The sequence below is a fragment of the Apus apus genome, chromosome 29, assembly GCF_020740795.1.
Source record: "Apus apus isolate bApuApu2 chromosome 29, bApuApu2.pri.cur, whole genome shotgun sequence".
Taxonomy (NCBI): domain Eukaryota; kingdom Metazoa; phylum Chordata; class Aves; order Apodiformes; family Apodidae; genus Apus; species Apus apus.
Window position 1 is genome coordinate 323,916 of NC_067310.1, and position 14,161 is coordinate 338,076.

General features: G+C 51.0%; 2 protein-coding genes across 2 annotated transcripts in view; both read right to left on the bottom strand.

Moving 5' to 3' along the window:
* Positions 1 to 9,564: 9,564 nt before the first annotated feature.
* Positions 9,565 to 10,856, bottom strand: LOC127395097 (microtubule-associated proteins 1A/1B light chain 3C-like). Its single transcript, XM_051641555.1, has 4 exons — positions 10,805 to 10,856; positions 10,648 to 10,703; positions 10,423 to 10,529; positions 9,565 to 9,754 (listed from the first exon to the last, which is right to left on the bottom strand). Exons 1-4 carry the CDS (start codon positions 10,854 to 10,856, stop codon positions 9,565 to 9,567), a joined length of 405 nt encoding a protein of 134 aa, XP_051497515.1.
* Positions 10,857 to 11,864: 1,008 nt separating this feature from the next.
* The window catches only part of OLFM2 (olfactomedin 2), a 10,823-nt gene continuing 8,526 nt past the window's right edge, over positions 11,865 to 14,161 (bottom strand). The window contains 2 exon segments of the mRNA XM_051641556.1: positions 11,865 to 12,779; positions 13,915 to 14,021. Coding sequence (XP_051497516.1) covers positions 12,102 to 12,779; positions 13,915 to 14,021 — 785 coding nt within the window. The 3' untranslated portion in view covers positions 11,865 to 12,101.

Genomic DNA, 14,161 nt, shown 5'->3' on the forward strand with positions numbered 1-14,161 from the left:
AATCAAAACAGGGAGGAGAAAACACCCCAAAATCCCAGCTTTTTGGTCCAGTGCAAACCAGTTGTACAGTCCCAGTTGAGCAGAAAATAAAACCCTCTCTCCAGTGAAATGTTTCAAACTCTGGTTTCAGTTCTTTCTCCTCCTTTGGCTCCAGGGAGATCTTGGTGCTTCTCTTAGAAGAAGCAGAACATCTGGAGAAGGTGCTGAGGTGGTTCCTGCTGGGTTGGGGTTTTTCTTTCCTCAGGCCTGAAATGGAAACGTGGCCTGGGAGGTGGTGGGGGGAAAAAAAAACCTTCTCTGCGTTTGTCTCAAGGTCTGAGTTAAGATTCTTAAGGTGTAAATGAAGATTCTCAGGTTAAAAGTGAAGATTCTCAGGTTAAAAGTGAAGATTCTCTGGTTATAACTGGAGAATCTTAACTTACAAGTGAAGATTCTCCACTTATAAGTGAAGATTCCCCACTTATAAATTAAGAATGTTAAGTTATAAGTGAAGATTTTCAGGTTATAAGTTAAGATTCTCAGGATATAACTTAAGATTCTTAAGCTGTAAGTGAATATTCTCAAGTTATAACTTAAGATTCTCCAGTTAAAGTTGAGATTTTCAAGTTATAAATGAAGAATGTTAAGTTATAAGTTCAGGTTTTCAGGTTGTAAGTGAAGATTCTTAAGCTCTAAGTGAAGATTCTTAAGCTCTAAGTGAAGATTCTTAAGCTCTAAGTGAAGATTCTTAAGCTCTAAGTGAAGATTCTCCAGTTGTAAGTTAAGATTCTCAAGTTATAAGTTAAGATTCTCAAGTTATAAGTGAAGATTCTCAAGCTATAAGTTAAGATTCTCCAATTAGAAGTTAATTACAAGTTAATACTCTCAAGTTATAAGATTCTCAGCCTATAAATTAAGATTCTCAAGTTATAAGTTAACACTCTTAAGTATAAGTTAAGATTCTGAAATAAGTGAATGTTCTCAAGGTGTAATATAAGTTAATATGCTTAATTATAAGTTAAGATTTTCAAGCTATGAATTAATATTCTCAATGTATAAGTTAATATTCTCAAGGTCTGTGTTAATATTCTTGAATTATAAGTTTAGGTTCTCAAGTTATAGGTAAAGATTCTCAAGTTATAGGTTAAGATTCTTAAGTATAAGTTAAGATTCTCAAGTTGTAGATTAAGATTCTCAAGTTGTAGATTAAGATTCTTAAGAATAGATTAAGATTCTGAAGCTAATAGGTTAAGATTCTTAAGTATAAGTTAAGATTCTCAAGTTAGAGGTTAAGACTCTGAAGTTAGAGGTTGAGATTTTGAAGAATAAGTTAAGATTGTCAAGTTATAGGTTAAGATTCTTAAGAATAGATTAAGATTCTGAAGTTATAAGTTAAGATTCTTAAGTATAAGTTAAGATTCTTAAGTATAAGTTAAGATTCTTAAGTATAAGTTAAGACTGAAGTTAGAGGTTAAGACTCTGAAGTTAGAGGTTAAGATTCTTAAGTATAAGTTAAGATTCTCAAGTTGTAGATTAAGATTCTCAAGTTGTAGATTAAGATTCTTAAGAATAGATTAAGATTCTGAAGCTAATAGGTTAAGATTCTCAAGTGTAAGTTAAGATTCTCAAGTTGAGGTTAAGTCTCTGAAGTTAGAGGTTAAGACTCTGAAGATGCAAATTAAGATTCTCAAGTTACAGGTTAAGATTCTTAAATAATAAGTGAATATTCTCAAGCTCTTAAGTCCATCTTTTTATCCTCTCTTGTCCCTGGGTTCCACTTGGCTCCAGGTCCATCTCCTGTTCCATCCAACCTGCTCCAAATTCCTCTTTCCATCCCTAAAACCTTCTAAAACCGGAGCAGCTGCTCCTTGAGGTGAGAGAAGATTGTCCTTCCATGGGAATCAAATCCCTCTTTTCCACCTCAGAGCTGCAGGCTGAGGTGTTGGAAGTTGGAAAAATCAACCAGGAGAGAGAAAAGGTCCCTGGGATTGGTGGGTTGGGTTTTCCACCTCTTCAGAACATCCAATTTTGGAGCGGGGAAAAGTCACAGAAGATGAAGGGTTGGAAGGAACCTTTGGAGATCTTTGAGTCCAGGAACACCCAGGGCAAGTCACACAGGAACGTGGCCAGATGGGTCTTGGAAGCCTCCAGAGAAGGAGACTCCACAGCCCCTTCCCCTCGTCCTCCAGCCCCTTCTCCTTGTCCTCCAGCCCCTTCTCCTTGTCCTCCAGCCCCTTCCCCTCGTCCTCCAGCCCCTTCCCCTCGTCCTCCAGCCCCTTCCCCTCGTCTTCCAGCCCCTTCCCCTCGTCCCCCTTCCCCTCTCCATGTTCTCCAGCCCCTTCTCCTCGTCCTCCAGCCCCTTCTCTTTGTCCTCCTGCCCCTTCCCCTCGTTCTCCTGCCCCTTCCCCTCGTCCTCCAGCCCCTTCCCCTCGTCCTCCAGCCCCTTCCCCTGGTTCTACAGCCCCTTCCCCTTGTCCTCCTGCCCCTTCTCCTCGTCCTCCTGCCCCTCTCCTCGTCCTCCTGCCCCTTCTCCTCGTCCTCCTGCCCCTTCTCCTCGTCCTCCTGCCCCTTCTCCTCGTCCTCCTGCCCCTTCTCCTCGTCCTCCTGCCCCTTCTCCTCGTCCTCCTGCCCCTTCCCCTCGTCCTCCAGCCCCTTCTCCATCTCCTCCAGCCCCTTCCCCACCTCCCCTCCCCTTTTCTCCCCACCCTCCACCCCCTCAACATCTTCTCTCCACCCACAAAAAACCCAACCCCCCCTCAGCAGCCCCAAGAAAAAGAACCAACCCCCTCCCAGATCCATCACGTCCCACCTGGGGTTCCTTCACAACCCTCAGGAGATCCCAAGACCTCTAGGTGTAGCTCTTGAGCTGCACAAACCCGAGCTCCAACCCCCCCTTCTCCTCCTCCTCCTCCTCCTCCTGCCTTCCCTGCGGGGCCATTTAGAGCTGCAGCTGCCCAGGGTTTGTCTCCAACGTCCCATCGTTCTCCTCAAAACCCTTAATTGCTTCATCAACTGGATCTAATTTGATGAGGTTTTGGATCCTCTCCAACCTCCCATCTCCTCTCTTCCCTATTTTATTTTCCTGCCTCTTTCCCGTTTTTATTCCCTCCTTCCTTTTCATTCCAGACCTGGCAGCTGCAGAAGAGCTTCTGGCAGCTTCCAAAGATCAGGGCCAGGTCGTTTAGCTCCTCATTAATGAACTTTTCCTGCTAATTAGTTGGAGGCATTTCCAGCTCTGAGCAGAGCCAAGGTTTCCTGCTCCAGGTCTGGGCTGATCTGGTTGCAGGACTGAAGGTTCAGGGATGGAAATGATCGTGGAGTGATGGAATTATTGGGGTTGGTGACAACCTCTGGGATCATAGAATCATGGAATTCTGGAATTGTTTGGGTTGGAAACGACTTTTGAGATCATAGAGTCATGAAATTCTGGAATTGTTTGGGTTGGAAACGAACTTTGAGGTCATAGAGTCATGGAATTCTGGAATGGTTTGTGTTGGAAACGACCTTTGAGATCATAAGATCATGGAGTGATGGAATTATTGGGGTTGGTAACGACCTCTGGGATCATAGAGTCATGGAATTCTGGAATGGTTTGGGTTGGAAATGACCCTTGAGATCATAGACTCATGAAATTCTGGAATTGTTTGGGCTGGAAACGAACTTTGAGGTCATAGAGTCATGGAATTCTGGAATGGTTTGGGTTGGAAACGACCTTTGAGATCATAAGATCATGGATTGATGGAATTATTGGGGTTGGTGACAACCTCTGGGATCATAGAGTCATGGAATTCTGGAATGGTTTGGGTTGGAAACGACCTTTGAGATCATAGAGTCATGGAATTCTGGAATGGTTTGGGTTGGAAATGACCTTTGAGATCATAAGATCATGGAATTGTGGAATTATTTGGGGTGTAACGACCTTTGAGATCATAAGATCATGGAGTGATGGAATTATTGGGGTTGGTAACGACCTCTGGGATCATAGAATCATGGAATTCTGGAATGGTTTGGGTTGGAAACGACCTTTGAGATCATAGAGTCATGGAATTATGGAATGGTTTGGGTGGGAGGAACCTCAAAGCTCATCTAGATCCAACCCCAACCATGGGCAGGGCCACCTCCCACCAGCACAGGTGGCTCCAAGCCCCATCCAACCTGCCCTTGGACACTGCCAGGGATGGGGCAGCCACAACTTCCCTGGCCCAGGCTCTCCCCACCCTCCCAGAAAGAATTTCCTCCTAGATCATCAGGTCCAACCATTAAGCCCAACTGGACCAAGGCCATTTTTGAGGGACGTTCCTGAGAGATGTTTATCTCAGGGACGTTTCCAAGGGACATTTGTCTGAGGGACGTTTCTGGGGGATGTTTCTGGGGGACATTTGTCTCAGGGATGTTTCTGGTGGACGTTTCCAAGGAGTTCTTATCTCGGGGATGTTTCTTAGGGATGTTCCTGAGAGATGTTTATCTCAGGGATGTTTTTGAGGGACATTTCCAAGGGACATTTGTCTCAGGGACATTTCTTAGGGATCTTCCTGAGGGGTGTTTATCTCAGAGATGTTTCTGAGGGACGTGTCCAAGGGACATTTGTCTGAAGGATGTTTCTGGGGGGACATTTCCAAGGGATGTTTACCTCAGGGATGTTTCTGGAGGAGGTTTCTGAGGGACATTTGTCTCCTGGACATTTCTGAGGGATGTTTCTGGGGGGTGTTTGTCTCAGGGATGTTTCTGAGGGACATTTCTGGGGGACATTTGTCTCAAGGATGTTTCTGGTGGACATTTCCAAGGGGTTCTTATCTCGGGGATGTTTCTTAGGGATGTTCCTGAGAGATGTTTATCTCAGGGATGTTTTTGAGGGACATTTCTAAGGGACATTTGTCTGAGGGACGTTTCTGGGGGAATGTTTCTGGGGGACATTTGTCTCAGGGACGTTTCTGGGGGACGTTCTTGAGAGATGTTTATCTCAGGGATGTTCTTGAGGAACATTTCCAAGGGACATTTGTCTCGGGGATGTTTCTGGGGGATGTTTCCAAGGGGTGTTTGTCTTGAGGATGTTTCTGAGGGACGTTTCTGGGGGACATTTCCAAGGGATGTTTATCTCAGGGATGTTTCTGGAGGAGGTTTCTGAGGGACATTTGTCTCCTGGACATTTCTGGTGGATGTTTTTTGGGGATATTTGTCTCAGGGATGTTTCTGGGCGATGTTTTGGAGGGATGTTTATCTCAGGGATGGTTTTGAGGGACGTTTCCAAGGGACATTTGTCTCAGGGATGTTTCTGGGGGATGTTTTGGAGGGATGTTTATCTCGGGGATGTTTCTGAGGGATGATTCTGGGATGTTTCTGAGGGACATTTGTCTCAGGGACATTTCTGGGGGACGTTCTTGAGAGATGTTTATCTCAGGGATGTTCTTGAGGAACATTTCCAAGGGACATTTGTCTCGGGGATGTTTCTGGGGGATGTTTCTGAGGGATGTTTATCTCAGGGATGTTTCTGAGGGACGTGTCCAAGGGACATTTGTCTCAAGGATGTTTCTGGGGGACATTTCCAAGGGATGTTTATCTCAGGGATGTTTCTGGAGGAGGTTTCTGAGGGACATTTGTCTCCTGGACGTTTCTGGGGGGTGTTTGTCTCAGGGATGTTTCTGAGGGACGTTTCTGGTGGACATTTCCAAGGGGTTCTTTTCTCAGGGATGTTTCTGGGGGATGTTCCTGAGAGATGTTTATCTCAGGGATGTTTTTGAGGAACATTTCCAAGGGACATTTGCCTGAGGGATGTTTCTGGGGGGACATTTGTCTCAGGGATGTTTCTGGGGGATGTTTTGGAGGGATGTTTATCTCGGGGATGATTCTGGGATGTTTCTGAGGGACATTTGTCTCAGGGACATTTCTGGGGGACGTTCTTGAGAGATGTTTATCTCAGGGATGTTCTTGAGGAACATTTCCAAGGGACATTTGTCTCAGGGATGTTTCTGGGGGATGTTTCTGAGGGGTGTTTATCTCAGGGATGTTTCTGAGGGACGTGTCCAAGGGACATTTGTCTCAAGGATGTTTCTGGGGGACATTTCCAAGGGATGTTTATCTCAGGGATGTTTCTGGAGGAGGTTTCTGAGGGACATTTGTCTCCTGGATGTTTCTGGGGGGTGTTTCTGGGGGGTGTTTGTCTCAGGGATGTTTCTGAGGGACATTTCTGAGGGACATTTGTCTCAGGGATGTTTCTGGTGGATGTTTCCAAGGGGTTCTTATCTCGGGGATGTTTCTTAGGGATGTTCCTGAGAGATGTTTATCTCAGGGATGTTTTTGAGGGACATTTCCAAGGGACATTTGTCTCGGGGATGTTTCTGGGGGATGTTTCTGAGGGGTGTTTATCTCAGGGATGTTTCTGAGGGACGTGTCCAAGGGACATTTGTCTGAAGGATGTTTCTGGGGGGACATTTCCAAGGGATGTTTATCTCAGGGATGTTTCTGGAGGAGGTTTCTGAGGGACATTTGTCTCCTGGACATTTCTGGGGGGTGTTTGTCTCAGGGATGTTTCTGAGGGACGTTTCTGGTGGACATTTCCAAGGGGTTCTTTTCTCAGGGATGTTTCTTAGGGACGTTCCTGAGAGATGTTTATCTCAGGGATGTTTTTGAGGAACATTTCCAAGGGACATTTGCCTGAGGGATGTTTCTGGGGGGACATTTGTCTCAGGGATGTTTCTGGGGGATGTTTTGGAGGGATGTTTATCTCAGGGATGTTTCTGGAGGAGGTTTCTGAGGGACATTTGTCTCCTGGACATTTCTGGGGGATGTTTCTGGGGGGTGTTTGTCTCAGGGATGTTTCTGAGGGACATTTCTGGGGGACAGTTGTCTCAGGGATGTTTCTGGTGGACGTTTCCAAGAGTTTCTTATCTCGGGGATGTTTCTTAGGGACGTTCCTGAGAGATGTTTATCTCAGGGATGTTTTTGAGGGCCATTTCCAAGGGACATTTGTCTCAGGGACGTTTCTGAGGGATGTTTATCTCGGGGACGTTTCTGAAGGGTTCGATGATTCCGTAAATCCTGGAGCCCTTTTTTTTTGAGCCACCAACCTCCCCCTCCTCCATCATCCACCTGGCTCTGCCAGCAGAGTCCAACCCTTCTCCTCCTGAATGGTCCTCAAAGGCAGCTGATGTCCATCATCCCAATCCCAAGTGGCCAAATGAGCCACTTCCAACCTTCCCAACGTGGAGCTTCGATGAATCAGACTCTATTTCTGGTGGGTTATTCATCCAAAAAGATGGAAGAAGAAAAAAAATCATCATCCTCATTGTCATGGGAGGCTTGAATGTCCGGGCAGCAGATCTGAGCAGCTTCCAAACCTCCTGAAACATCTAATTTCCATATCAATGACCTGAGAAGGGGTTGATTGCTTCCAGTGAATGTGCTGCTCATGTGGAATGAGCTGGGATGAGGTCGTGGGTGGTTCTGGTTGTCCTGGTGTTCCCACCACCCCTCCCCAAGTGTGAAGGGGAAGGGTGGGGAGAGGGAAGCTGTGGCTGCTCCATCCCTAGAAGTGTCCAAGGGCAGGTTGGATGGGGCTTGGAGCCACCTGGGCTGCTGGGAGGTGGCCCTGCCCATGGTGGGGGTTGGATCTAGATGATCTTTGAGGTCCTTCCAACCCAAACCATCCCATAATTCCATGAAATTCTTCCCTGGGAGGGTGAGGAGACCTTGGGACAAGGAAGTTGTGGTTGCCCCATCCCACTTTTGATGCCATCTCCATGGCTTTGGTGCTTTGCATCCTTCCCTGCCTGGAACTGCAGATAAAAAGAACCATTTTGGATGTTTTTTTCCCCTCTTTCTTGGTCAATTTTTTGGCCTCTCTTGCTTCGAGCACCAGGAACACAATTAATGATGATGTTAACGAGCTATTTGGAGCTGCTCCTTGTCTGCTCTGCTCTCCTGGGCTGTGGTTCTTGTCCCCTTCCCATCTAATTCCTCATTTCCACCAGGAAAATACCACCAGGAACTGGGAGGGTTCATCCCAACCCTCTAGGAGATCATTTCAAGTCTTGCTTCTGAGAGGCAGCTGCTCATTAAGCAGTAATTAGTTAATTAACCAGCCCAAAACGAGGTTGGATTCCTGGAAGGTTTCTACTCATAATGAGGGGCGATTAGAGAAGTTCATCATCTGAACCCACCTCTTGGCTTGGTTGAACCTCATAGAAATGGCCTCAACCCATGGAGACCACCCAGCCAGGTCCTTCTGTAGCTTCAATCCATGGATCCAACCTCTCCAGGTCCCTCAGCCCCTGGATCCAACCCCTCCAGGTCCCTCAGCCCCTGGATCCAACCCCTCCAGCTCCCTCAGCCCATGGATCCAACCTCTCCAGGTCCCTCAGCCCCTGGATCCAACCTCTCCAGGTCCCTCAACCCCTGGATCCAACCTCTCCAGGTCCCTCAACCCCTGGATCCAACCTCTCCAGGTCCCTCAACCCCTGGATCCAGCCTCTCCAGGTCCCTCAGCCCATGGATCCAACCTCTCCAGGTCCCTCAGCCCCTGGATCCAACCTCTCCAGGTCCCTCAACCCCTGGATCCAACCTCTCCAGGTCCCTCAGCCCCTGGATCCAACCTCTCCATGTCCCTCAACCCCTGGATCCAACCTCTCCAGGTCCCTCAACCCCTGGATCCAACCTCTCCAGGTCCCTCAGCCCCTGGATCCAACCTCTCCAGGCCCCTCAGCCCCTGGATCCAACCTCTCCAGGCCCCTCAGCCCCTGGATCCAACCTCTCCAGGTCCCTCAGCCCCTGGATCCAACCTCTCCAGGTCCCTCAACCCATGGATCCAGGTCCCTCAGCCCATCAAAGCTCCTGCTGATGCTGATGATCTAATTTGAGCTCTTTTTTAATTCACATTTTAACACAAAACACACCCAAAATATTCCGGGGGGGCGACCAACCAGTTTGGGACTGGGAAAGGCTGGAATTTGGTGGGGGGATGATGGGAAGGGGAAGGGAACATCCAGGTTGATTCATATTCCAGCTTTGAGCTCCTTGGAGGGATCTTGGGGGGATTTTGGGGGGGTCAAACCCCCCCAGTTTGCAGAGGAGGGGGAGGTGGGAGGTCCTTCTCCACAAGAAGGTCCTTCTCCACAAGAAGGTCCTTTCCAGGATGTTTTTCCCAGCCCCCCCCCCCCCCCCATCCCAAAAAAAAAACAACCCAGGGAGAAAGACCCAAAATGAAACGTGGGCTTCAGAAGGTCCCTTTGGATGCCCCAGAGAGTTGAATTTCACTGGATTCATCTCAAGAACATGGAGGTTCCACCAGCAAACCAGCACCAAAATGGTCCTACTGGGGGGGTTGGGGGCAGGAGCTCAAGAGGAGGCCAAAATTTATGAGAAGGGGGGGGAAAAAAGCCCTTGAGAAGATCCTGGGAGGAGGAGAAGAACCTTCCCATGGATGAGGGGAAACCAGAAGGTGAGGTTGGGATCCCACCACCACGTGGTGTTCTCCACAGATCTTTGAGCCCAGATGTGGGAAGATCCAGCCCCAACCTCACCAGAAGTGGAGGCCTGAGATGATCAACCCCAAGGTGGTGGGGTGGGGCTTTTTTTTTGGGGGGGGGGGGGTCAAGCAGGTGCTGATGGGCTGAGGGAAGAGCTGCCAAACATCTCCTGGGAAGCGTAGGTCAGGTAGAGAAAGCCATCTTCATCCTTGTTGGCCTGGTAGAGCTCCTGCATGGTGATGGCCATGTTGGGCAACCCTTTGTTGTCCACCAGCAGGTAGAAGGTTTGGGAGGAGGCCAAACAGAGTTGTGTCCTGCCGAGGGGAAGGTGGGTATTGCCATGGGGACCATCCCTGGGGACCACCCATCCCTGGGGAAGGCCCATCCCTGGGGACATTGTGGTGGCCCAGATGTTGGGTGGCTCCTTCCAACAAGACCTGGGTGCCCACCAGCACCCACAGATAAGAAGGGTGGGGGCTATGACCCCAAAACACATCCCACCAACTCCCAACCCTGGGGAAGACCCATCCATGGGGACGTTGTGGTGGCCCAGATGTTGGGTGGCTCCTTCCAACAAGGAAGATGTCCCACCAAGCCCCAGGTGTCACCCCCAACTTGTCCCCCCCCCTCCACCAGGAGATGTTGCTCCTTGGTTGAAGAACCCAAAAGGTTTCCAATCAGCTGCCACCTCGTTGCTCATTTTGGGGCTAATTAGACCCAGGGCTGCTAATGACCTGCCCCTAATGAGCAAGTCCAAGAGCTAATTATCTCAACCAGGTTGTGGAGGCAAGAACATTAATTGGCTCATTAAAAAATGCTAATTACCAGGGTTCATTGCTGAGCCTGAAGAGTTGCCCAAGGACAACTTGGCCAGTGAAGGAGCCCAAGTGGCTTCCAAGTTGTATCTAAACCAGGTTCCTGCCCAGGTCCAGGGCTCAGGACAACCCTCCCCGTGGTCCCACCACCTTCTTCACCCACCTACCGAAGGGTGGTGGCCAACTGGGAGAGGGGCAGGTCTTGGCCCACCAGGAACTTGGTCCTGCTCAAGGGGGGTAAGGTCTTCTCCTTCTGGTAACGTTCCACCACCACCTGGAGGAGGGAGAAGGTGGTGGTGGAGGAAGAGGAGGAGGTTCTGGGACCTCTCCTGGAGGAGGTGAGGTCTTCTAAAGTCTTCAGCAAAGGTTCTCCAAGGGTTTTGGTTGCTCACCGGGATCTTGTTGGGGTATTTGAGGCGGATCTGGGTCACCTCCTGCATCCTGGTGGCTGTGGGGGAGGAGGAGGAAGGGGTGAAGCCCATCCCAGTATCTCCACTCTGGTGGTCACCTCCACCCCAGTATCTCATCACCTTCATCCCAGAGACCTACCAAGGCTTTTCCTTTGCTTGAAGGGGCGGGAGATGTTGTCACCTGGGTGCATCTTCTGGGAGGAGGAGGAGGAAGAGGATCTGAGTCCTCCTCTGGGCAGCAGAGCTTCTAATAAAGCCTCAGCCTGTCCCACCTGGGCTGGGGTGGGAGGAGCTGGGGTGGAGACAGGGATGGAGACAAGGATGGAGTCCCACCACACCCACCAGTTCCACTCCTCCCACCATTCCCCACCAGTTCCTTTCCCACTTTCTCCAGTTCCCATCCCACCAGCCCCATTCCCCACTCATCTTGTTTCCCGTTCCCACCCTTCCCACTCCCACCAGTCCCACTTCCCATTCCACCCCCAGTCCCACTCCCCCCCCTTCCATCTATCTCCTCCATCCCCTCTGCCCCCTCCATCTCCTCCACATCTCCATCCCATCCATCTCCTCCACCCCATCCATCTCCATCCCCATCCATCTCCTCTATCCCTTCCATCTCCTCCATCCCCATCCATCTCCTCCATCCCCATCCATATCTCCTTCCATCTCCTCCACATCTCCATCCCATCCATCTCCTCCATCTCCTCCATCCCTTCCATCTCCATCCCCATCCATCTCCTCCATCCCCTTCCATCTCCTCCATCCCCATCCATCTCCTCCATCCCTATCCATCTCTTTCCATCTCCTCCATCCCCTTCCCTCTCCTCCATCCCCATCCATCTCCTCCATCTCCTCCATCCCCATCCATCTCCTCCATCCCCATCCATCTCCATCTATCTCCTTCCATCTCCTCCATCCCCACCCATCTCCTCCATCCCCACCCATCTCCATCCCCTTCCATCTCCTCCACACCTCCATTCCCTCCATCTCCTCCACCCTTTCCATCACCTCCTCCTCTCCTCACCCCTGGGCAGAAGTTCCCTCCTCTCCCCAGGTTCCTGCTTCCCCAGCTTTGTTGGCCTCTCATCCAAAGGCAGGAGAACAAGGGCCACCACCCCACCCTAGTGACCACCACTCATTCATTCATTCCTTTTAACTGGGGAGGACCATAAAACCACCAGCAGGAGCCTCATCAAACGTCCGAGAGATCATTTGGGGTCTTTATTTGCCATCCAAACCAAGAACGTAAATCGACAAAGGAGATGAAGGGAACCCAACCAAGGTCACCTCCAATGAAGGCAGAAGCTCCATGCGCCACCAACCATGGGGTGAAACCACCAAGAGCAACCAAAGAGGAGGAAGAGGAGGAAGAAGGTTCCATCCTCTGGAGGCCAACAACAAAAAAAAAGAAAAGCAGGAGGAGTCCCAACGTGAGGTCACATCTCCCCCGAGGTCTTTATGACGTGGAAGAGGGTGACGTTGTAGATGACCTGGTGACCGTTGTTCCAGGTGTAGAGAACCCTCTCCCGGGGGTTGTAGTCCAGCATGGAGATGTGGGAATACTGGTTGTGGAAGGGAATGTCCGTGTACTCGTAGCTGGAGGTGTTGGTGTAGTAGGCAAAGTAGATCTTGGCCCCAGCCAGGTGGGAGTTGGTCACGTAGAGGGTCCCGCAGATCATGAAGGACTCCCCAGCGCTTCTCTTGGGGTAACCCGTGTCCCAGCTCCTCAGGACCTCCAAGGTCTGAGGGTCCACCCGGCTCACCACGATGTTGCCAGCGTTCTGGTTGGTGGTGTAGACCACCCACAAGCCGCTCTCGTCCACCATGAAGTCGATGTCGGAGAAGCCACCCCAGGAGTAGGGGAAGGTGTTGTTGTACCCGGCGCCCGCCAAGCTCCGTTGGACCAAGACGCTCCTGGACCTGAAGTGGTACTTGACGGCCACGTTGCTCTGGTATTTGTTGTAGTAGAGGGACCCATTGAAGACCACGTGGCCGGTGCCAGCCCAAGGGTGGGGCAGGAGGTGTTGGACAAAGTTCTGACCCGACACGAAGTCGTTCAAGGTCCGGAACTCCAAGACGCGACGACCTTTGTAGTAACCGTCCATGTACCAGACCTGCAGCACGGGGGGGGGGTCAGAAAGGGGGTGGGACCTTCAGCTGCACCATGGTGGGATCCAAGGAACACCCCCCCTCCCCCCCCTCGAGGGTCCACCGGGGGTGTAGGAACCTCCTGAGGAACATCCATGGATGTGGAGCACCCCAAGGACCATCCATGGAGCACCCCAAGGACCTGACATGGACATGGAGCACCCCAAAGACCATCCATGGTCATGGAGCACCCCAAAGACCTGACATGGACATGGAACACCCCGAGGACCATCCATGGACCATCCCAAGGACCTGATATGGACGTGGAGCACCCTGAGGACCATCCATGGATGTGGAGAACCCCAAGGACCATCCATGGAGCACCCCGAGGACCATCCAGGGATATGGAGCACCCCAAGGACCTGACATGGCCATGGAGCACCCTGAGAACCATCCATGGATGTGGAGAACCCCAAGGACCACCCATGGAGCACCCCAAGGACCTGACATGGAAGTGGAGCACCCCAAAGACCATCCATGGTCATGGAGCACCCCAAAGACCTGACATGGAGCACCCCAAAGACCTGACATGGACATGGAACACCCCGAGGACCATCCATGGATGTGGAGAACCCCAACGACCATCCATGGAGGTGGAGCACCCCAAAGACCATCCATGGTCATGAAACACCCCAAGGACCTGACATGGAGCACCCCAAAGACCTGACATGGACATGGAGCACCCCAAGGACCATCCATGGATCATCCCAAGGACCATCCATGGATGTGGAGCATCCCAAAGACCATCCATGGACATGGAACACCCCAAGGACCTGACATGGAGCACCCCAAAGACCTGACATGGACATGGAGCACCCCAAGGACCATCCATGGACCATCCCAAGGACCATCCATGGATGTGGAGCACCGGAAGGACCATTCATGGACATGGAGAACCCCAAAGACCATCCATGGATCATCCCAAGGCCCATCCATGGATGTGGAGCACCCCAAGGCCCATCCATGGACATGGAGCCCCCCCAAGGACCACCCATGGAGGTGGAGCCCCCTGAAGACCATCCATGGAGCTCCCCCAAGGACCACCCATGGTGGTGGAGCCCCCCAGGACCCCCGGGTGGGTGCCCACCCCCCCCGGCTCACCCGGCTGTCGGCGCTGGGCGTCATCGTGTCCGTCATCCAGGAGCCGAAGCGGGACCCCGAGGCCCGGATGGTGATGGGGTGACTGACCCCCGTGAGCTTCCCACAGCCTGGGGAGAAGGTGGGGTTGAGGGACAAGGAGCCAGGGCTAGGACACCACCCTCTGGGCCTGGGGAGGTCCATGGCGGGGGCGGGGGGGGGGTCTTCAGGGGGTTCTCAAGGGGTCTTTGGGGGTCTTGAGTAGGTCCAG